General features: G+C 42.8%; 3 protein-coding genes across 12 annotated transcripts in view; 1 reads left to right on the top strand and 2 right to left on the bottom strand.

The window, feature by feature from the left end:
- LOC131579991 (kelch-like protein 23) overlaps positions 1–15,374 on the bottom strand; it is a 22,547-nt gene extending 7,173 nt beyond the window's left edge. For 2 of the 9 annotated variants that reach the window (XM_058840596.1, XM_058840601.1), the window contains exon 1: positions 1,625–1,748. Coding sequence is in view for 3 of the 9 variants with exons in the window: in XM_058840593.1 (XP_058696576.1) it covers positions 3,823–3,911; positions 4,781–5,035; positions 5,556–5,708; positions 7,323–8,535 (1,710 nt within the window). In the remaining 6 variants the exon portion in view is untranslated. Of the gene's footprint in view, positions 1–870; positions 928–1,624; positions 1,749–1,900; positions 3,912–4,780; positions 5,036–5,555; positions 5,709–7,322; positions 9,118–13,709; positions 13,846–15,260 lie in introns of those variants that run through there. The other 7 variants (XM_058840593.1, XM_058840594.1, XM_058840599.1 and 4 more) reach the window with 7 other exon arrangements.
- Positions 12,658–15,383, bottom strand: PHOSPHO2 (phosphatase, orphan 2). The gene is made up of 2 exons (XM_058840616.1): positions 15,261–15,383; positions 12,658–13,967 (listed from the first exon to the last, which is right to left on the bottom strand). Exon 2 carries the CDS (start codon positions 13,963–13,965, stop codon positions 13,240–13,242), a length of 726 nt encoding a protein of 241 aa, XP_058696599.1. The 5' UTR covers positions 13,966–13,967; positions 15,261–15,383; the 3' UTR covers positions 12,658–13,239.
- Positions 14,864–21,553, top strand: CFAP210 (cilia and flagella associated protein 210). 2 transcript variants are annotated; one of them, XM_058840602.1, is made up of 9 exons: positions 14,864–15,085; positions 16,176–16,375; positions 16,625–16,798; positions 16,893–17,089; positions 17,979–18,135; positions 19,142–19,281; positions 20,132–20,324; positions 20,636–20,800; positions 21,314–21,553. In XM_058840602.1, the coding sequence occupies exons 1-9, from the start codon at positions 15,046–15,048 to the stop codon at positions 21,521–21,523; spliced, it is 1,476 nt and encodes a 491-aa protein (XP_058696585.1). In that variant the 5' UTR covers positions 14,864–15,045; the 3' UTR covers positions 21,524–21,553. The 2 variants fall into 2 exon arrangements, with proteins under 2 accessions (XP_058696585.1, XP_058696586.1); XM_058840603.1 differs by lacking the exon at positions 16,625–16,798.

Here is a 21,553-nt window from a genome sequence, read left to right as displayed (position 1 = left end):
TACAGGAGAATGACACTTCACCACTACTCAGGTGCTGGTGCTGTCTTAACATCCTACTTGTGAGAGAAATCAGTGCTCTATTTTACCCAATTTGATCTAATTTAATGGCAACATATAGAGCAGTCTCTGACTGCTGTCCCAGCCTGCCTCAACCCAGGTACCAAAATACTCAGAACCAAAAACTCAGTTTCCACATAAGGCTCAGCTTCACTGTAAAGAAGAGAAAAAAACAAAGTCTACTTCCTTAGCAGTGTTTCCAAGGTTAATACCAAAAAACATGATCTAACACAAGATGCAGGACATGTCCTTTAGACGAAGTCTTACATGTGGAAATTTTTTTCTAAAAAGCATCCTTTCAGTTGCAAGTAATAAACTGTAGGGAAGACTACGAAAGACTCAAGCTTGCCACGCATGGAATTCAGTTCAGTTATTGAGCTCTAACCTATTTAGAACAAAAGCAGAAGCAGCCTTCTAATTTAAGAGAAATTCTAGCCTTGTCTGCACATGCTCACTTCAGACTCTTTAGCTCAGTCATTTGGCACAAGACAACTTGCAGATCAATAGTTTTCACTTGCTGTGCAGTGGTGAAGACTGATAAAAAGCTACAATGAACAGCAATCACAGTCTGAACTGCATGCAAAATACTACAAAAGATTTCATTTTAAGGGCGTTCTTAATAAACTACACTGACTTGTTCCTTCCATGTGCCAAAAGTCTGTATCAGTACCACGCAAAACATAAAAAAACAGGTTAAAATAAAGCAAGTAGTCATTAGGTTTAAATTATAAAAAATTACAGCCAAGCCCCTTAACTAGAACAATTAGATCCCACACTGTATTAGGCAGATCATCAAGTAGATTTTCTTCTTACCAGCCATTTAGTTTCAAGCTCTGGACAAAGTTTAGTTGCAGGCTGATTCTACCATTACTGCAATAGAGTGAAAGGCTTTTTTTGAATAAGAAAGCTTTCCCGATAAAGTAACATGGAACTGTTAATATTATGCCTTCTTCAGGAGCCCTATATAGGACGTCAGAGCCTGTTTTTTATTTAAGGGTAAGGATTAACTACAACCACACATTTTCTCAGATGTTAACTTTAACAGATGTTTTTCTAGTAGAATCAGTGCAATGCAAGAAAAAAATTCTTACAAAGAATTTTTAAAGTAATTGAAATGTCAGACCCTGAACTGTGCTAGGAGACCATCAGTTTGCTGGTAACACTTTCACACGCCTGCAGCAGTAACACAGCCCTCTTTAGAGAGCCTCAGGCGCCGCGGCCCAGCCTCCCACCCAGCGAACGCCCCTGTCCGGCAAGAGCGGCAGCGCTGCCCTTGGGCCGGGCCCGGCTCCCCGCGGCAGGAGCGGAGCCGCCGGCCCCGCTTTCCCCGTAGACCCCGAGCCCCGCGGGAAGCGCCGGCGGCGGGAAGTGACCGCGGCGGGCCGGGCCCGCTCCGCGCCTCCGCCGGGGCAGAGGCGGCACGTGCTCCCCTGCTCCGGGAACCGTCCCTGCCTCCCTCCCGGCCGCCGCGCCGCGCCCCGTCGCCAGCCCTGCCCCGGCGCGGCCCGGCGCTCCTCGGCAGGGCCGGGCCCCGCGGGGCACGCCTGAACAACGGCCCCACACGAACCTGCGCGCTCAGGCCCGGCTCCGCCGCTCCACAGACCGCGAATCCGCGCCGCGCGGCCCAGCAGCCCCCGCGGCCAAACCGCCCCTCACGTGAGCGCCACTTCCGGGGCGGGGGAGGGGCCACAGGGCGGCCCCGCCTCACACGGCCCTCGTGCCCGCCCCGCGCCGGGAGCGCGCGCCCGTGAGGGCCCCGCGCGGCCGATTCTGTTCGCCCTGTCTGTTCACAGCTTTTGCGCACTGAGAAGAAAAAGTAAATTAACAACTTTAATTTGTGCAGTGGTGGTATATTACATTTATTAAGTATTGCAAACATTCATTTAAACACTACAGGCGTACTGTGGGCATCTATAGCGCTACAAATAAGGGCAGAGCACAACTGAAAATTTTAAGAAATAGTACTGACTTTACAACTGATTTGATTTCCACATTATTTAATTTTCTAGTTTACAAGTGAAACAGTAAGACAGTGTCTACCACCGTACAGGTCCAATAGCACAATAATTCAGTGTTTACACTGACTGTTTTTAAAAACATGTTACAAATGGCTAAGAGACTCCCTGCTCTAAGCTTCCCACCTCTCGTAGGCTGCTGACCAGATGTCAGAAGCCTGTTGCTCTTGCTGAGTTCATTTTCCTGCCTGTGCCCAAGATTTGGGATGTGCTACGTGAGCTAATTTAAAAGGGCATTGTAGGTTATTGTGAAAAATAGCACCAGTTGAAATTTAACCATGAATCTGAACTCATTCTTCTCTCCGTTTATTCTAATGCATTGAAAATCTCAGAAATTAGGATTTAACTCAAGTCCTAAGCAGTATTTTCTTTGACTTTTGTTTATGCCAGCCAGACCAACAAACACTCTCCTGACAGGAGAGAACTAAAGGCTTTTTTTCCGCTTTGCACTTAACACTGAGGCCAAAAAGTAGCATTTGCTTGCCTGCAGGTTGCCCAGGGGCACAAAGCAGAGTCCAGCTTCCAGTGCCTATGCTCCAGTCCTGGAACAGCACTATCTTTCACCAACATCAAGCACCTAGTCTGCAAGCAGTTGACAAGTGGACACTGAGGGGGTTGGTTTTGTTAGTCCTCACCTTCTCTTTAGATCCATTCACTGACTCATGACTGTCTGTGACAGGATAAAGGCCAGAATGAACCTCAAGGCCAGCCACAAGCAGCTGTTCTATGCTTGTGTTTTTCAACAAACATCAAGCTTCATGGGAACATAAGTTGCACTGAAAAATTACATAAACATGTTGAGTTTGTTCTGGTTTCATTCAATACAAAGATCACCTTCATGTTCTTGTGATGTTGCCCTTTAAATCCCCCCTGCCCTTGAGCAATTCTCAGCTGTGGAGATTTCCAGGAGAAACAAATTCACTTTATCTCTTTTGCCCACCTGCTTGGCCCATGCATTTCAAACAGCCTCTGAGTTCTATTCTCCACAGCTCTTTAGAGTTTGCAGTCTTTAAACAAATTACATTGAATCCTTAAATAGATCTCAATGGGATGGGTTACAAAACAAAATGCTAGACACACACACAACCTCTGACATTGTGAGGCAACATATGAAAATATTAAAAAAAGTACTGTACATATATACCACAGAACTTCACATCAAAGCCAGAGTTGAGTGCCACCTGTTACCAGCAGTCAAATGTAAGTCAGAAATAGCATAAAAATGTGAAAGAATAAAAAAAAAGTTGAGCGTGCTTATGATCAAACAAAATAAATATTATAAACTCAGAGCTTACTACTTGGAAAAGCCCTTTCTTTGTATCTGAGAAATCAAATAAAACCAAAATTTCATTTTAGGTGGCAGTGCTGGTGTGGGAAGTTCTCACCACACCCTACGGCAGCCCTGTGTCATCCCTGCCTCTCACACCAATGTCTAACAGCTGTTTCTGCAGTCATTTTATAAACTGTATTGGGGGTTCATTGCTAAAAGAGCCTTCTCTGTTCCCCAAAGCATTTCTTCATTTGGATCACCGCTGTCAGGCCACTCAAAGTGTGATCTGTTTGTCTGTAAATCACTTAACCAAAATCTACTTTCTACATAGAATTTGAAGATCTCATATTAAGTTTTGAGAGAAATAATAAATAAATCAATCTCATAGATAATTTTTTTTCTTCATGCATAACATACATTGACAAATTTCTTTAGTTGTTACCTTTTCTCAAGTCACTGTTTAGAAAAGATCAAATGGTATTAAACAAAATAGAGAAGTTTGAATCTCAGGCAGATGTTACTTTTCCAGTCTCTCTCATTTCCTCCTTCCATTCCACACAGGCACACATCTTGAAATTATATTAAAAGAGTTAACACATTAAGGCTTTTCTCTGAACACACCTCTCACACAAAACTACCCAAACTACAAATACCTGTGCATCAGCCAAAGATCCCACTGTAAAGCCTTGCAGAGTCTTTTTTCACTTCTCATAGGCAATGTTGAAGAGAGTGTGAGAATGGCAAAGAGAAATGCCCTTTTACTTCTCCATCTGGAAAACTAGTGCACGCTTTTGGCCTATGCTCTGGGGCTACTATCAACATTTCTTCCCTCATTCCTAGCCTAAGCTCTTTGCTTTGGCACTTGAAGGCAGAGTTGGAGGCATCCTGTAAATGCCCATTTCTGAATCTGATAACCTAGTTATCCAAGTGATATTGCTCTGTATATACCATACACTTATCTTATGTCAATGATCCATTTCTATAGCTACCTTCAGAATACAGAGATTTTATCTTAAGGCCAGTAGTCCTTAGAACTGTATTTTGTTTGGCTTTACTCATCTTAGCACCAAATCATAGTTTCATCCAGTGATTAACAAAATCAAATCAATTTTTCACAGTAGTTCCTATGTTCCTGTACAAAGTATTATAAGAGAGTAGTTTGAGAACTTCCATGACAAAGAATGACTGGACTGAAAAATACATGGAAATCTTGTTATGTTTCTGAGTTGTTTAAAACAAAAACAAATTAGTTATTAACAATGTACACTAAGAGATTGCATTAGACAACCCCTCATGAGGTAATCAGTACTGTTATGAATACTGCATCTGCTGTTTTCTGTAACAACAGGATGAAAATAAAATGCATTTATGCATTTAAATGCTTACACATTATACACACAGACACAGCCATGTGACCGCATAGCACTGGGAAGATTACCTACTGCTTCCCATTTATTCAGTTCAGGGTCGTATTTCTCAATGCTCTGCAGGTATGTTCCTTTTGAATAGGAATATCCTCCTGTTACATAGATGCACCCGTTCATAACCACCGTGCCACACTCCATCCTTCTCTCCATCATGTGAGCCATCTGCTTCCACTCATTTTGCTCTGGGTCATAGCAGTCAGTGATTGTGGTCTGTCCACCCACAAAATAGATCTTGTTTTGTAATGTAATTGAACACAATCCGTATTCTTCAGAAAAAAAAGGAATACAGTACAACTCAGCATGACAACATTAACTTAAACTGCAAGTATATGACAAATATTGGGCACCGCTGAGGGCAGCTGAATATCCTCACTGTGCTTAGGAGACACCTCTGGATTTTCTGCTACACTACAGCACCAGTACTCAGCAAAAATTGCTTTAAACACTTACTGTTACCTGATGTAGGACATAGATAAAACCCTTTTAAAATTAATATAAGTAATTTTTGCCAAATATCAATGAATAGTTAGATTTTACAGAAAGTTATATTACTTAATAGAATGTGGACATTCCTTAATTCAGTATTTATATGGTGATTTCTATAGAACAGATGCTTAAGGAAGGTCTTCCTTTTCACTTTCAGAGTTTGGAAACAGCCGTTGCTGCCCTACAGGCATTTCTTTTTTTAATTAGGAATATGCCAAAAACCCCTAACTGGGCTTAAGGTCTCTCTCCCAGGTACAAGTAATCAAATTAAGCTCTGTGTTTCTTAGAGAAAGTATTTACCTGGATGTGGACTTGTGGTGACTATACTCCACTCGTTGCTACCTGAATGGTATCTCTGGATTTTATCGTAGGTGCAGCTTCCCCTGTACCCATAGTGACCTCCAGCGACGTAGATAACTTCATGCAGGACACAGGCAGTGGCATTTCCAACTCCTGTTCACAGTGTGAAAGTCAAACATGCATTCAGACTGCACGTAATAACCATGGTCTCTTCCATCCATAACTCCATTTCAAATGATTTATTAATATTTTATTAACATTACAGGCTTTCAAGTATTAAACTAAATGTGAATAAAATAGATTTATCAAGATATCAGCATCAAGAATGACTAAATAAAACTGCAGTAACCAATACCTATTGCACATAGTACGCCACACAATAAATAGTAATAGCAATAGCAATAGCAATAGTAATAGTAATAGTACAGCCATACAGGATTTTTAGACAGTAATTAAAGTCACATGGTCTCACTGACTTTGGAATAGGCAATTAGTTTCACTGTTTCATTAAGTTAGAGTTGTTAAAAAATCATTTAGATGGCAAGAGCAAAGACAATGGGAGTTGAGTTTGTTCAGTGTCTTGGGGTATCTTTTCTGATACTTTTATTCATTATCATGGTATTACTAATCAACCTATTGTATAAACAAAGACACAAACAAAATGGAGCCTTTTTAACTCTGTCTCTAGGACAACAAAATTAAACAAAGCAAAGGAGGGTCTGAGCACCTAAGTAGTTTCACACTTATGAAAACTGGCCAAAACAACTGCATAGGATATGTAACCCATAGGATTAGCATAGCATTTCTACTTTTGAAGGAAATAAAAAGAAAATAGTAGCAATGTTTGAGGAAAACATACAAACAATGGAGAAAGTTGAAAAAGCCTGCTTTTTTTCTTTTAGAGATACATCCAAAAATTCTCTTGTACATAGAAAAATATTATTTTGTATTAACTTAAATTTTATAACTAATTATAAATATTTGCATTCATTTATAGAAATGTACAATAACATGTATAATTGTAGTACTGTTGTTACTATTACAAAAATAATCACAGGATAGTCTGAGTTGGAAGGGACCCAGGAAAATCATCAAGTCCACTCTCAAGTGAATGGCACATACAGGGATCAAATCTGCAACCTTGGCATTATTTAGCACCATGCTCTGACAACTGAGCTCATCTAAGAGTCAACACCCTTTGGTTAGGCTGTGATTCATACATCTTTAGTAGATTACTACTTTGGCTGCTAGAAACAGGTATTCGTGCTTTTCATTATTCTCACACTAAAGATTAAACCAAGGATCCTGAATAGATGACACACAGAAATAGGAGGGAACTCCATGCATGAGATTTTAAATTATGACACCTTTATAAATGACTGCATGGAAAATCTTATACAAAAATAATACAGTCCCTTTATTGGAGCTTGCTCTTTGATTGTGTACTGAATGGACTCTTACCCTAGCTAGTTTTCTGATTTCTTTCTAATTTGAACAGAAATTTTACTCATGAAAGAAGGCAAAATTAAACTGAGACTACCACTTAGTTTTCTATTGCTGTTCTATAGCACAGCCCAACAAAGCATTTGGATGTTCGTGGTCATTTGGCTAGTGAAGACCTGAACCAAAGTCCAGTAACATTAACAGGAGATACCCATGGACTTCTCTAGAATTTGGATCAAATCCTAAATCTTTCTATGGCAATTAAAAATAGCAAATATAAAAGATTTGACATTGTAGGCAGACACCATACAAAAGTTTACCTACCTTTGATCATGTTTGCGATGGGAAGCCATTTCTGTATTAAAGGATCATAAAACTCAGCTTCTTGGACTGGAGCTCCCTTTCGGTACCCTCCCAATGCATAAATGCAGCCACTCAAGGAAACTGCGCAGTGGTAATACCTTGCGTCAAGCATGGGGCAGCCTTCTGTCCACTCATCTCTCTCGCTGTTATATATCCACACGGTGTCAAGAGCTTCAATACTCTCTGTTCTGTAACCTCCTGTCACATATATGTCTGGTCCCAAACTAGTGACCCCATAGCTCTCTCTAGTGTGATCTGGCATCTCTGTTCCCTGGACCCATGCATTGGTTAAAGGATCCCAAACATGCACTTCTGATAAGGGATGCCAATAATATCCTCCAATTACATACATTGTTGCTGTGGATCTTCTGGAAAGACCTTTGGGATTGAGGTTCAGGGCATTATATACGAGTGATCTTATCTTACTGTCATTGAGTCGGCATTTTTTTTGCAGGCTTAAAGCTGACCTCAAATACACATTATCTAAGTCTACTTTGATGCAGCTTAGCATTTCACAGATGTCTTCAATTCTTCCTTCCACGTTGTGTGAAACCCACTTAATGACAGCTTCAATGGCTGCTTCTTCTTTCTGAACATTGAGATTCTCCCTGGAAAGAATATAAGAGAGCTTCTCCTTGCCAATGTCCAGAAACTCTTCCTGCTTCCACACTTCTTCAAACTGCCATAACAATATCCTTCTGGACTCTTTCTCCAGCTCCGAGCAATCATGATATTCAGCAAAGGAGTGCATCCCAATGCAGTTGTCAGTATCTAAGTGCCTCACCAGAAACTGCTCACAGGCTTTCTTTACTGACACGAACTGGAGCAGGTCTGCAGCCTGGAGTAGGCTTTGGACATTTTTCTTTGTTATCTGAATCTGTGATGTGTACGCGTAATTCACGAGAGCTTCCAGCACCGCATGGCTGAGCCCGGGAAGGCTGATCTGGTTTTTTGATTTTTCTTTCATATCGGCTGTGAACATAGCTTTAAAATAACTGCTGCAGGCTGCCAGGGCAGCTCTGTGGCAGTGGAAGATGACCCCCGAAGCACACTGCAGGGTGATGTCGGTGAACAGCCCGTCCAGGTAAAACGCCCGGAACGCCTCCAAGAAGCCGGCGGGGTGCGCAGAGTCCTTGTAGAGGTACGCGTACTCCTCCTGCCCGGGCGCGGCCATCGCCGCGCCCCGCCGCTTTGTCCGCGCCGCTCCGCGCAGCCCGGCCGCCCTCCGGAGCTCCCAGCCCGCGGCGGCCCGTGACCGTCTTTGGAAGAGCCGCTGCCGGAGGAAGCAGCGGGGCCGCAGCGACAGCTCCTATTTTGGTGCCCCGGCCGGCCCCCCCGCGCGCCCCTCCGCGAGGCCGGCGGGCCCCGACGCCCAGCCCGGCCCCCGCACGCCCGCTCGCCCGCTCGCCTTGGGAAGGTCCGGCCCGAAGCGCTGCCGCCGCCGCCCAGGCGCTCCCCAGCCCGAGACAGGGGTTAAAGGCTGTCTGCGGCGCTGACAGAAGACCCGGCCGTGTTAGGGACAGGAGCAGATGCCTGGGGAGCGTCACCAGCTCGGTGTCACTCAGCCACACAACAAAGCGAGGGGCCTCGGCCGTCGCTGTCAGCGACCTGAAGCCGCTTCTCGCAGGGGGGCCCCGCTCTCGCAGGGCGCTTGGAGAAGCGATATTGGAAAGAGCAGCAAGTTCCAGGGGCTCCCCCACCACCGAAAAGCAGGAGTCGAAAGGGAGCAGCCACAGCTCTCCCCAAACTCTTGAATCTGGAAGGGTGGAAAGGACAGCCACAAATTAAGCCCACAAACCGACTCCAACTATATGTAAATTTTTCAGGAAGGCTATATTGGCTTTTAAAACTCCTGAAAATGTGATTCGTAATTTAAGAATTTTTTTTTTTTTCCTTCTGCTAGCAACACTTTTTTTTTAATCTGAAACACAGCAACCTCTGGGTTCAAGCAGCTGAGGGCTCTCCTTCATCTGCAGCAGGGTTTGGATTCTTTGCATTCAGGCAGGCAGGCTCTGTCAGAGCCAGAGCTTTGCTAGATTGAAAGAACTGTCAGTAATTTCTCCAGCCAAAAGGAGGTGAATATTATTATTAGCTAAGTGCTAGCGTAACCCAAAAGGAGAAATTTTGAGAGTTCCCACTCAACACAGATGAAAATGAATTGTATTTTTCTTTTAATTACCAGTGGTATTTCTGCTACAATACCCAGGAGAAACACAAACTAAGGAAGTCCAAACAGGAAAATGTGTATGGTCATACTGCTCTGCCATCCTTCCTCCCATGCTAACCCTGCATCAGGATTGAAACTGGTCCTTGGCCTTTACACAGTTACATGAGACAAAAATAAAATGATTCAAACTAACAAAAAAATCCCCTGCAAAACTGAAAATTCCCCACACCTACACACATCTATGCCTTCCTTTTTTTCAACCCCTCTTGATGAATTGTTACCCTGGAGAACTCCAGTTCTGTAGTGTAACCCAGGAATTACAGCAGCCTTGCTGTCTGACATGGGCCTGTCCCTCAGCTACATTGTTCCATTTCTTTCTCTAGAAAATTCCCTTGTGCAGCTTAAATCTTTATACAATCCCAGGCCAACAGCTTTGTTTTGGTTGCATTTTCCATTTCATCAGCTTCCTATGGACAAGCAGGAACTTCTTCCAAGTCTTGGCTATCATACTCACACACAATACTAAGGCTAAGTACTGGAAGAGTAGTGGTGTATGACAGCACACACATTACCATACAGAAAATTTCCTGTACATGTATGACTTCCATTATGCTTTTTTTTTCATGTTTTTACCTAAGCCATCTCCTTCCAGAGAGCAAGTCATGAGGTCAGCAACACTTAGTACTGAACATATGTCCCCTTCAAGGAGCTTCTCCCTTTCTTTCGGCTGGGCTACCAGCACAAACCAGCTTCACTCTTTGGAGATATTCATCTCCCCTCCATTGTAAACAAACATGGAAAACTTTGGTAATTGTGCTGCTTCAGAAAAGTCCTTGCTTTTATTAAGTGGGGGGAAAAATCCCAAACAAGACCTGATTAATAGCTTAATGGTCTGCCTACTGGAATTGAAAATTTTCCTCTGTCTCCAAAATGCACTCTGTCTAGCAAATATCATCAGCTCTACCCTCTACTTGAAGTGATTAGAACATAATTGCTAATATTTCAAGTACTTTGCTTTGCTTAATCTACTCTCAACTCCTACTTCAACAATTTCATCAAAGCCACAGAAAGAACCCTTTTATGAGCATGAAGAACAATTTCTCATCCAATTTCTCAGCCTCACAGCAAATTACAGGGTAGATCCCTTAAGGCTAAAAGAACAATAGTAATAGTGGAAGAAAAAGCTAAGTAATTATTGATATACTACTTTTTGTTTAAGTAAGCAGTAACTGAGATCTGTGGACAAATTGAAAGTAAGCTATTCCATAACTACATTCTGAAAAACACAGAAGAGACCAGCACAGAATCTGGAACATTCGGCAACACATCTAGAATTAAGGAAACACGACTGTCCTGGTTTTGGCTGGGATAGAGTTAATTTCTTTCTTAGCAGCTGTTTCAGTGCTGTGTTTTGGATTTACTATGAGAATCATGTTGACAACACACTGTTGTTTTGGTTGTTGCTAAGTGGTGCTTACCCATAGTCAAGGACTTTTCAGTTTCCCATGCTCTGTCGGTGAGAGGCTGCAGGAGGAGCTGGGGACAGCTGACCCGGACAGGCCAAAGGGATATCCCACAGCAGGGGAGGGCACACTCGGGACAGAAACTGGGGGAGTCGGCTGGGAGGGGCTGATCACTGCTCGGGGATGGGCTGGGCATCCATCAGCAGGTGCTGAGCAGTGTATTGTGCATCACTTGTTTCTCCTGGACTACATTTCTTTCTCCTTTTCATTACAATTTTAATAATTTAGTACTAGTATATTTTATTTTGTTTTAATTATTAAATTGTTTTCATCTCAACTCAAGGGGCTTAATTTTTCCACCCAATTCTCCACCCCACTGAGTGGGATGGGGGGAAGGCTGGAGTGTACAAGCTGCTCTACTTAGTTTACTTTACTTTTATTACTACTACTTAGTTGCCAGCTGGGGTCAAACGATGGCAACAACTTAAAACCTAAAGTAACATATGGAATTGCCCTATGCAACAGCCATTACCATTCTCGGTAATGAATGGGGTATGACCTGTAAACCAGACAACTTAAACCTTCCACAGCCTGAGATCCACCAGTCCTTAGATGTCTTTGTGCCCTTGTGTAAAACAATAGGCCAAGATCCCAAATATGAACATCTCAGATACCTATCAAATATCCATTTCTAAAGCCAGGCTCCTGAGAACTGAAGTATATTACTTTGGATATCTTAGGCAACAGACTGCTCAAAGCAACCTTCTACAATACAGTAAAATAGGTGAGGCAAGGAAAGAAGTACACAAGGGAAATTTGAGTAAACCAGCAACCTGAAAACAGGCAAGACCACTCAAAAATCTTCAATTAAGGAAAAAGAAGGTAGTGACATCATGAAATGTCTGTAAGAAAATGAGAATAACATTGCACAGGAAACAAAGGAAGACAGACATGGCAACTGCAGGCTGTTGAGCTACACCTCAGATATCTGCTACTGAGGTGCTGTGAAAGCTGGCCTCATGTCTCAGTTATTAAAGCACTTAAGCTAAATATGACCTCAGTTTAATAGCAGACTACATCAGCATTTTAAACCTTTTCTGGGATATAAGAATAAAAACATTGTGCACAAAAACACGTTATTTAACTTTAATGAGACTTATTTTTAATACTTTTATATGCATGGTCCAACACTTGGGTCTTATCTCACTGTCAGTGGTAAAGACTGCATGTTCACAAACAATTCTTAAGAACTACTTAGACAGAACAATCTGTTTAAAAGTTAAAATGGATTCTGTCCAAACTGTAAGAGATTGTACTATAGCTATAGATGAGAGTGAACAGGTAAAATCAGTGTATACATGTATATGTATGTACCATTCTGTGGGCCTGTGCACTGCAGCAGAAACCAAGGAGGAAAAAGGCATCTGGCTCACTCAGAGATGTCAGCATGGAAGATAAATCCAGTGTCAGCTCTATACAGAGTGACAGCAGCACGCTGTCAGGGCAGTAGTCAGAATGGGAGAGAAACTTTTCTTTAAACAAAAGAGCAACATCCTTACAGCTTTCCAGAAGAGAAAGGTCTGACCAGCCAAAGGCTGACACCTACACTTGTGTCTACTCTCTCCAGGCCTGATGACACACAGGCCAGCAGAATACATGACACAAATTAGTTGTGTTGCATTTGTCAGTGACAGCAACTTTTATTGTCTTTACAATACAACATAATACAAACTATTTAAAAGTAATTTTGTTTGGTATTTAATAAATTGAAAATATAAATGCATCTTTGGATTAAACAAGATTACAAGCAAATAATTTGCCATCATATCAAAGAAGTATAAAAGCCAACACCTTCAGAACCATGTTCCCGGCACCTAATGTTTTCTAAGTTAAGAATTTAATTCTTCTGAACAGTAATCCTACTCCTTCCCCTAAGTGTGTAGGATTGCAAAGGTCAGTTATATACTTGGTAAAGGGTTGGAGGGGAGGGAGTAGACAAAAACTAACGACAAGTCCTGTTCCAACCCCCGCTCTCCACTTATGCTGGAATCTGTACTATGTTAGAAGGCCTTTTTTACTACACTTTCCCATTATTGCCAGGATTGAACATAAACAGTTTTATGTTGTGGTTAAAAAACCCCATAATTTCAAATAGCCCAATTTTACAATTTTGAGCTTTTATACGCATGCAGTTTTTCTCTCCAAAAAGTTAAAATGTAACTGTATCAGTTTCCTTTTATCATTTGAATCATTCCTTTATAAGCAGTTTCAGGTAAGACATGACATCAATTGCAGATGACCAAACCAGAACAGAACACTGTACAGGACTGAGACTTTGGGCCAGTTGAGAAATCTTTTTCTCCAAGGTATACCCCTGCCTGGGCATAGCAATATCATTCTTCTTCAAAAACATTACTGGACATAAGTCATTCCCACCATCACCTATATATACAATTTGTGTATAACTCACTCCTCGCTCCAACTGTTTATCTAGAAATTCTTTTAAAACTTTCCTTTTGCAAAGGTTTTTAGGGCACTTTGCACAATGGTGAGCATGGAAGTGCTGTACAGTAAGATAGCCAGTACTGCTGAATGCTGCAGGGTTTGTAAACACTTCATCAAATAATTTATGGAAGCCAGCAGCTTTCAAAATCCAGTCAATAAATATTGTATTAGAATCTGAAACAATTATACAATCAAACAACTCCTTGTTCTCACCAATAAATCCCAGAAGATCTATCATTCCCTCAGTGAAAGGAATTGTTGTCATAGTTCTTTTCATCTCATCTTCTTTGACACCATTGTCTCCCAAGTAGAGAAAGACTCTGCTCATATATTCTGTCCAATGTCCTGGCTGGTAAGAGTTTCTCAATCCATTAGGAAGTTTTCTTTCAGGAGCACAGTTCACAATCCAGGTGTCACTATTTTCATCTATGATTGTATGGTCAAAATCAAAAACCAACAGAAATTTCATAGCTGTGAGAAAACAGTTTCCAAAACAAACAAAAAATAAAATTATTTATATAAACACAAGTACTATATTCCTACCCTGACCTGGTGCTCAGAAGAGAAAAAATCTGGAAGAAAATATCCGAATCAAATAAACTATTTATGGCCACTACTGCAATGGGAAGCTGTGCTGTAGCTAAAAATATGCAAGTTGTAAATGTCAAGGTTCAGGGTCCAACTTCTGTTAAAAATAGTTACCGTGACAGTATCTAAACTCATGCTGCAGTTACTAATACTTGCTAACACGGCACCAATCTTCCTGTATGCACACACCACCAGTTTGAGCAGATACTAATTTCTCCATCAGCATTTGCCAATGCAACCAAATCGGGATTCTCCTGGCAAAACGCCTCAATAGGTATTTCAAAAGGAAACGTCCACCGAAGACACGGAGCCTTCAACGAGGCCGCACTAAATCAAAGCAGTCAACGAAACGAAGTGCAGCCATTTGTGAAGCTGTATCTGCCGACTCCTCCCGGGCAGGTCAGCCCCGCTGCGGGCCCTACAGCCAGTGCCACAGACAGCAGAGCAGCCTCGGCGGCCGGGCCGTACCCACGGGGGCAGCGCCCGGGGTCGGGGCCGAGCCCGTGAGGGGAAGGGGCAGCGCCGGCGGGGCCCGGAGCCCGAGCCCGTGAGGGGAAGGGGCAACGCCGGCGGGGCCCGGAGCCCGAGCCCGTGAGGGGAAGGGGCAGCGCCGGCGGGGCCCGGAGCCCGAGCCCGTGAGGGGAAGGGGCAGCGCCGGCGGGGCCCGGAGCCCGAGCCCGTGAGGGGAAGGGGCAGCGCCGGCGGGGCCCGGAGCCCGAGCCCGTGAGGGGAAGGGGCAGCGCCGGCGGGGCCCGGAGCCCGAGCCCGTGAGGGGAAGGGGCAGCGCCGGCGGGGCCCGGAGCCCGAGCCCGTGAGGGGAAGGGGCAGCGCCGGCGGGGCCCGGAGCCCGAGCCCGTGAGGGGAAGGGGCAGCGCCGGCGGGGCTCGGGGCCGCCCCGCGCGCACCGTCACGTGACCGCGCGCCGCCGGGTCGCCCGGCAACGGCCTCGCGGCCCGGGAAGATGGCGGCGGCAGCAGCGGGACGGCGGCGGGGCGGCGCCCGTGAGTGCGGCTGCCCCGGGGGCAGCGGGACCCGGCGGGAGGGCAGTGGCGAGCCCGCGGCCGCAAGGTTCCGGGAGGCTGTACCAGTGCCCAGCGTGACTCTCCCCAAAGCTCCCCCAGCTGCAGACGGCAAGAGGGGCTGTTTCTCCCTAGTAACTGAGTGGAGAGAACTGACCTGAACGCAGCGCAGGTCCAGTAACCTCCAAGGGCAGCAGCTGGGGAAGATCGAGGGTCTTGGCAGATTCCTGCCTGCAGGGCGCAGCCGCATCAGTGCGCCTTTACTTCTGGAGAGGCTGTCCACCTAGGACAGAGGGAGAGGATCAGGTCTGATGCCTGTTGGGAGACTGGTCAGCAACGGCATCTGTAAAACAGATTTTGACACTGGTGTGACTCTAAGAGAAAGCCTCCTTACTTTTCAGACACGGCCTGTCAGTCTGCTGCAAATCACACAATTTCTACAGAACGCCATTCTGTACAGAGAGCCAGTCCCTTCAAAAATGGTGGCAACACTTGAAAGAGCATTTCACAAAACCTAGATGTCAACTAGAAAAGCTGCATTTATGCCTACACACGTGTATGTAAGCCTAATGCAACAAAAAAATCTAGTCCTGCCAACAAATCAAAAACTATTCTACAACAGAACTGTTTCAGTAAATACAATGAGTATGCACGACACAGTAGTAAGGCAGTCTGTGCCCAAATTGCTGCCTCATCCCGCCAGCAGAATGGCTTTATCAATATTCTCCTTTTCATTTTGGGAATGGTCTCTGCTTCCTGCTGTTCTGAGAATCATGCCGAAGTACTGCCTGGGAAATGTGTTACTATAAGCCAAACCCACACATACACACACACAAACAGGCAAGGGCACATACGAACAGTCCAGTCAGTCAGTGCCTGTCCAAGTACATGCACTGGTCATAGGTAGATTACAGATACAGACACCCTGTCTTAGCTCTGCAGTTTGGGGAGTAACTAATACTAAGGATAACTTAGTATTGTTACCATGCAAGCATTCAAATCCTGATATATGTTTGATTATTGGATTTTCTGGTATCGAGTAACCTTTGTATTTTTTCTTCCCTCTGCACAGCACATCATTTGAAAGAAAAGGATGTTCTAGGTAAGTGTTTCCTTCCAAATGAAGCAGATCTTCGTCAGGTCATTGTATTTCCAAAAGCAGAATGGGAAAGGATTCAGGGTAGCGCTAGAGAAGCAGCACACATTGATGAGAAGAAGGAACAGGAAGGAGTGCACCTGGACTCCAAAGATGCTGGAAAAGATGCCACTCTGGTAAGTACAAGATACATTTGTAACAAGGGTAGTCGCTTTTGTACATACAAAAACACACACAGTAATATTTTTATCTGTATTCCCTTTGTTAACATTTACTTTTGAATATGTATTTCAGCTAACTGCCATATAAATACGTTTAACTTCTAACATAAACATTTATTTTTTTTAACTTAAAGCTAAAATGCATAGTAAAAGACAAAAAAACTTTGGATTTAAGTGTGCTTTCTAATTTTGCCTATACTGTAGAGCCTGATAAAACAGAAACTTCAAGCCAAAAAATTACGTGAAGAAAAGGAAGAAGAAGAAAGAAAGTTACTTGATTTGGAAGAAGCAAAGTTCCAAGCAGCAAAACGGAAGGAGGTTATTGATCGTGTAAAAACCTACCTAAGTTACCAGGACGAAAGAATGAGACAGTTCCATGTTTGTTGACAACTTATATTTTTTACATTGAAATTGTACTGAATGTCTTTAAAGACTTCTGAACATGAAAACGACTTTAAATGTTCTCTTGCAGAGTGCGCTTCTACTTACTAAGGTCCTAAAAGAAAGAGATGCTCAAATTGAATTTCTAAAGTCAAGATTAGTTGATAACAGAAAGAGGGATTATGAGGAAGAGCAACGTCAATTTAAAGAATACATTCTCAGCGAGCAAGAAAAAGCACGTCAGCAATATATGAAACAACAGGCACTGTGCAAAGATAGGCTAGAACAGTAAGTAATAATTAAAAGCAACTACTTCATTATTTACTTAAACTCTTCTCAAAATACATTCTATGTGGTTTTTACAGAAACTTATTAATAATTTGTTTAAAATGCCATCCTTTTAAAAGAAGATCACAGAAGATCTTCTCCAAAAGGGAAAAGCTATATGTTTTTAGTTGCCAACAGTCTACATGCAAAATTGCCTCTGGGAAGAATCAGGTTTTAGTCAAATCACTATTCAAATGTTGTTAATGAAATTACTCAGTACTTTACTCAGTGTTTGTTCCAGACAAGGAAAAAGTTAAATTATATTTTCCATTTACCCATAATGAGCTTCAAGACTGCACAACAAGAGAAGGCATTACTGTCAGTTCTATTCCTTCTTTCTAGTTTTCCATAAATCTTATGGAAGGGTCCACAGTGGTATTTATAGGACTGGCCCTGGTGGTCTGATAAAAGGAATCAAATTTCCCAAGGCAGAGGAAGGGTTCAAAGTCTGGTCTCACATATTCCAGGCACAACATACAGATCCTTGCAGAACTTGGTATAGAATACTACCAGCTTAAGCTGCTGCCTGCATGCCCAGAAGAAACACAGGTATGGTGGATAATATTGGGGAAAGCTTGTTCTCCAAGAATGCTGCAGATACTGGCCAGAGCATTACCAATGCAGTGGTGCTAATGAGTCCAGCTAAAACATTTCACCATGGGACTGCAAACTTGAGCATACCACGTAGCTCATTTCTGACCAGGGCTACCATTACAATCATGCTGTTATTCACCTCTGATATTCTACCTACCTTCAATTCAAAGTATCACATTCTTCACTGCAAGGTACCTAATGCAGTTCATTACTTCATGCAGTTCCTAGACCATTTATTCACCTTTTTCTGATTCAGAATGAAAGAGCGTGAGCAACAGGCAGATCTGGACAAACAGGAAAAAAAAAGAGAAGAGGAAGAAATACAGAGATCGATCCAACTGTACCAACAGGAAATTCAGAGAAAAAAAGAAAAGGAACACAAGGAAAAAATTGAACGCCGGAAGCTGTATCATGTAAGAAGCAGGAAAGCAGATAGTTCAGTGTGTATTTCATTTTGGCTTTAATGGCTGGACTCAGCTCACAAATAAAAGGGTCTACTGGCAACAGTCTTTGCTGACAATCTTAGTAGACTGGGATCAAATGCCTACCCTGCCAGTTGCAGGCCAGGTCTTTCCCCTGAGCTTTTGAGAAAGACCTCTTGGAGGCTTCTCCCTTCTGTCATCCAGAAGGACGTTGGCATTTGATGCTTTGACTGGTCTATGGTTAAAGATTTGGCTGTAGACATCAAGGAATATCTCCTTGACTTGAGAACTGGATTTAAATTTCACATTCCTGCTGTTTTAAGCCCATTTTTCTTTGTTAGAAAGAGGGACTATATAGAGACTGAAAGCATCTTTTAAATTTGACTTGATAGTTATGATTAGAGAGATTTAGGAATTTAGTCAATACTTGCTGCCATCTCATTTCATTTTTAAAGTCATCCTACTAAGATACAAACAAGAAGCGCCTCGGAGCAGTTCTGGCCAGCATGCAAAAGAAAGGGTTTTTTTTACATAAAAGTATAGAATACTCCTTTTCTGCTGTGTTTTGGATTAAACTCTTAGACAGGGATAATTTTGGATGAGGTGGGGCCAGGAACAGAATGATCTATGTGGGTGGGTGGTGGTTGGACCGTCCCCCTCACCAATGTGTGTCATTGGGAGCACGGGACAATGCTCTCTGCATCGCACAGCAATTTGTTTGTGCAATGTACTGGAGAAGCAGCTCTTTGATGCTCAGTTCCTTTTCCCCACCCTTACATCCACTATCTCCTCTTGATGCATGTTTGAATAGGGAGGCAGAAGTAAGTGGAAGTATCCCTTTCCTGTCTTCTCTCTCCTTTCCTGAGAATCCTTTCTCTCTTCTGTTTTTGAAAGAAACTTGAGGAGGGGGAACAGGGAGTGATTCCTGTAAGCTGCTACCCCAAGTCCAGATATTCCAAATATCATCTGTTACATCAGGACCATTTTGCCCATACAGGAGTATGTAAATGACCAGAAAATAATCAAAGCAATAGAGAAACAAAACCAAATGGAAGAAGATGATCGGATCAAAGCTCATTTTAAAGCAAAGGAAATTATTGCCCAGATGAGAAAAAAGAAAGAAGCTGAAATGCGTAGGTAGGTACAGTGCTAAGATATAAATTATAAATAATATAAAATGCTACTGTAGTTGTTTTCAGATCATTTAGACTAATGACAGAACACAATCAACAGTTATTCTAAAACATTATTCTAAATCCTACTCATAAGGAGACCAGGGAATTCAGGAGAAAAGGGAAACTATTTACAGGTTCCTTAGTATGAGTGTGAGGGAGCAATCTCTCCACCCTTCAAATTAAAGAGGCTTATGAAAGTGCAAAGCTTTGCACTAGTGTATTGTGAAGAGTGATTTTCCATATGTCCTGCCAAATCTCCACCTCCACAACAATTAAAGACAATTAAGTTCCTTGATGAAAATATTTTTGAGTATAAGCTATATTTCTCTGAGTCAGTTCAAGAAAAATGAATTGACTTCTTAACAAGGCACATACATTAATTAACAACATATTCATATTAAGGGGAGATGTTTTATCAATTTAACATTGAGAATACAGCATGATGATACCACTGAGTCAATCTAAGTTTACTTCCCTTCCTGCTTCTGGCCAATATTTCCAGCATTCCTCTCCTGATGGCAAGATGCTCACCGGAATCCTTACTGAGTTGGATTATTGCCGTATTATTGTTATGCTCATTACTGCAACAGAAACTAGTGATACAAGAACACAGGGAACATTTATTTGCTAAATCAGATAACATAAAAATAAACCAAACAGGAGGAACAGAAGGAGATTATGAGTTAGATGGGTGGGCCAGCCTGTGTGGTCAAGAGCAGAGAACTCTAAAAGCGTAATTGCTGAGTTTAGTATCTTCAGGTAGACCAGGTGTGTTGCCCTGTTATGTTATGGAAGCTCATGTTCTTCCACAGAGAAGCACAGGAAAAACAGGACAAAATCATTAGTCGATTAGCTGAACGAATGACTGAGGCATTAAAGAAGGATGATGGCCGACTGGCTAGAGATGTTGCAAGAATAGAAGCTGAAGAAGAAAAAAATCGCAAAGAGAAGGAAGCAAAACAAAAGGCTGCCATTGAATCTATTGCTGAACATAGAGCCACTGTGGTAAGAAACCTGGGCCAGCTTACTCCAGCTGATGACCCTGGCCCAGAACACAGTTGGTGACTCTGGTGCCATGCATCAGCAGACTTCAGCAAGTCTGCTGCCACCTTTCCTGGAGTCCCCTCTCTGTTTCCCCCTTCTGTGTTGGGCGCACATGTGCCAGGGCTGCTGAAAGCCCTGGGCTTGGACACGAGCCAGCCACAGTGACCGTGCTTATCAGAGTGCTGATACAGGGCTGCTCCTGCAGAGAGATACAACTTCCAGCTTAGCAGGCCAGCTCCTCGGTTAACTTTTGTGTGTTTTGTAAACTACAGATGAAGTTCAAAGAGGAAAAGGAGAGACAGGAAAAAGAAGAGGCTGAAAAAGAACGTGATAAGTTAATGGAAAAAGCCCGCATCCACCTGGAAATGGAAAACAACAAAAAACATGGACGACATGAGGCAAACAGAGAAGTACAGAAAATTCAGCTCCAGCAAATAGTAAGTAGAAAAGCTGTATCCTGTCACTCCCTTCAGAAAGAAGCCTGCATCTAAACCAATAGCACCAATAGATCCTACTGAGATAAAGAGAGGAAGTTTGCTGTTTTGTTTGGATTTTTTTTGTTAGGTTATTTTTAATAATGTGTGCTTGGCATATGCTGGTGTTGGGGACCAGCTTCCTCTGAGCATTGGTGCAAATCAAGGCTAGTTTGCAAGAGCAGATCAGATCCTATCCTGTGCCATTATAACATTTTTTTGACCATGCACTGCTGTCCTCCTGTATCTTCTGGGCAGGTCACCAAAGAGCAGCAGCTAATGCTGATGTTCACTCAGCTATTTAATGTACCCTTTCTGGAGGGATAGGGCAGGGGAGAGAAGTGGGGAGGGATGATAAGTGTCAAGTATCAACTAAGGATGCCTTAGACCTTCCGTAAGCTTTTACCCTCTCTGTTTTACAGGATGGTGACGTTGAGAACAAAATACTAAGCTTTGTTATTCCCTTTTCTTCATCAGGCTGAAAAGCAGGCAAGAAAAGAGCAGGAGAAACAAGCAGAATTGGACTACTATGCTCAGACAGAGGCTATTGCACTTTCTAAAGAGCATGAGTTTCAGAAATATGCAAAGGAACTAATTGAAATAGAGTCCAAGACTACACATCATCTTTATCCTCTTCTCAAAGCATGCAAATATGGAAGAGAACGTGGACGTGGGCCATTTTTCTGAGAAAATAATAAATACTGGTTTCCAAACATA

This window comes from Poecile atricapillus, chromosome 5 (assembly GCF_030490865.1).
Source record: "Poecile atricapillus isolate bPoeAtr1 chromosome 5, bPoeAtr1.hap1, whole genome shotgun sequence".
NCBI lineage: Eukaryota > Metazoa > Chordata > Aves > Passeriformes > Paridae > Poecile > Poecile atricapillus.
The sequence above is the reverse complement of the archived record's forward strand: the minus strand, read 5'-3'. Positions and strand labels throughout refer to the sequence as shown.

What these genes read in the sequence shown, in the direction of transcription:
- PHOSPHO2 (XM_058840616.1), bottom strand. Translation starts at nt 13,965, where the DNA reads ATGAAATTTCTGTTGGTTTTTGATTTTGACCATACAATCATAGATGAA.
- CFAP210 (XM_058840602.1), top strand. Translation starts at nt 15,046, where the DNA reads ATGGCGGCGGCAGCAGCGGGACGGCGGCGGGGCGGCGCCC. An exon ending in AAAGAAGCTGAAATGCGTAG is followed by an intron (nt 19,282 to 20,131) that starts GTAGGTACAGTG and finishes GTTCTTCCACAG; the next exon opens with AGAAGCACAGGAAAAACAGG. An exon ending in AAATTCAGCTCCAGCAAATA is followed by an intron (nt 20,801 to 21,313) that starts GTAAGTAGAAAA and finishes TTTCTTCATCAG; the next exon opens with GCTGAAAAGCAGGCAAGAAA.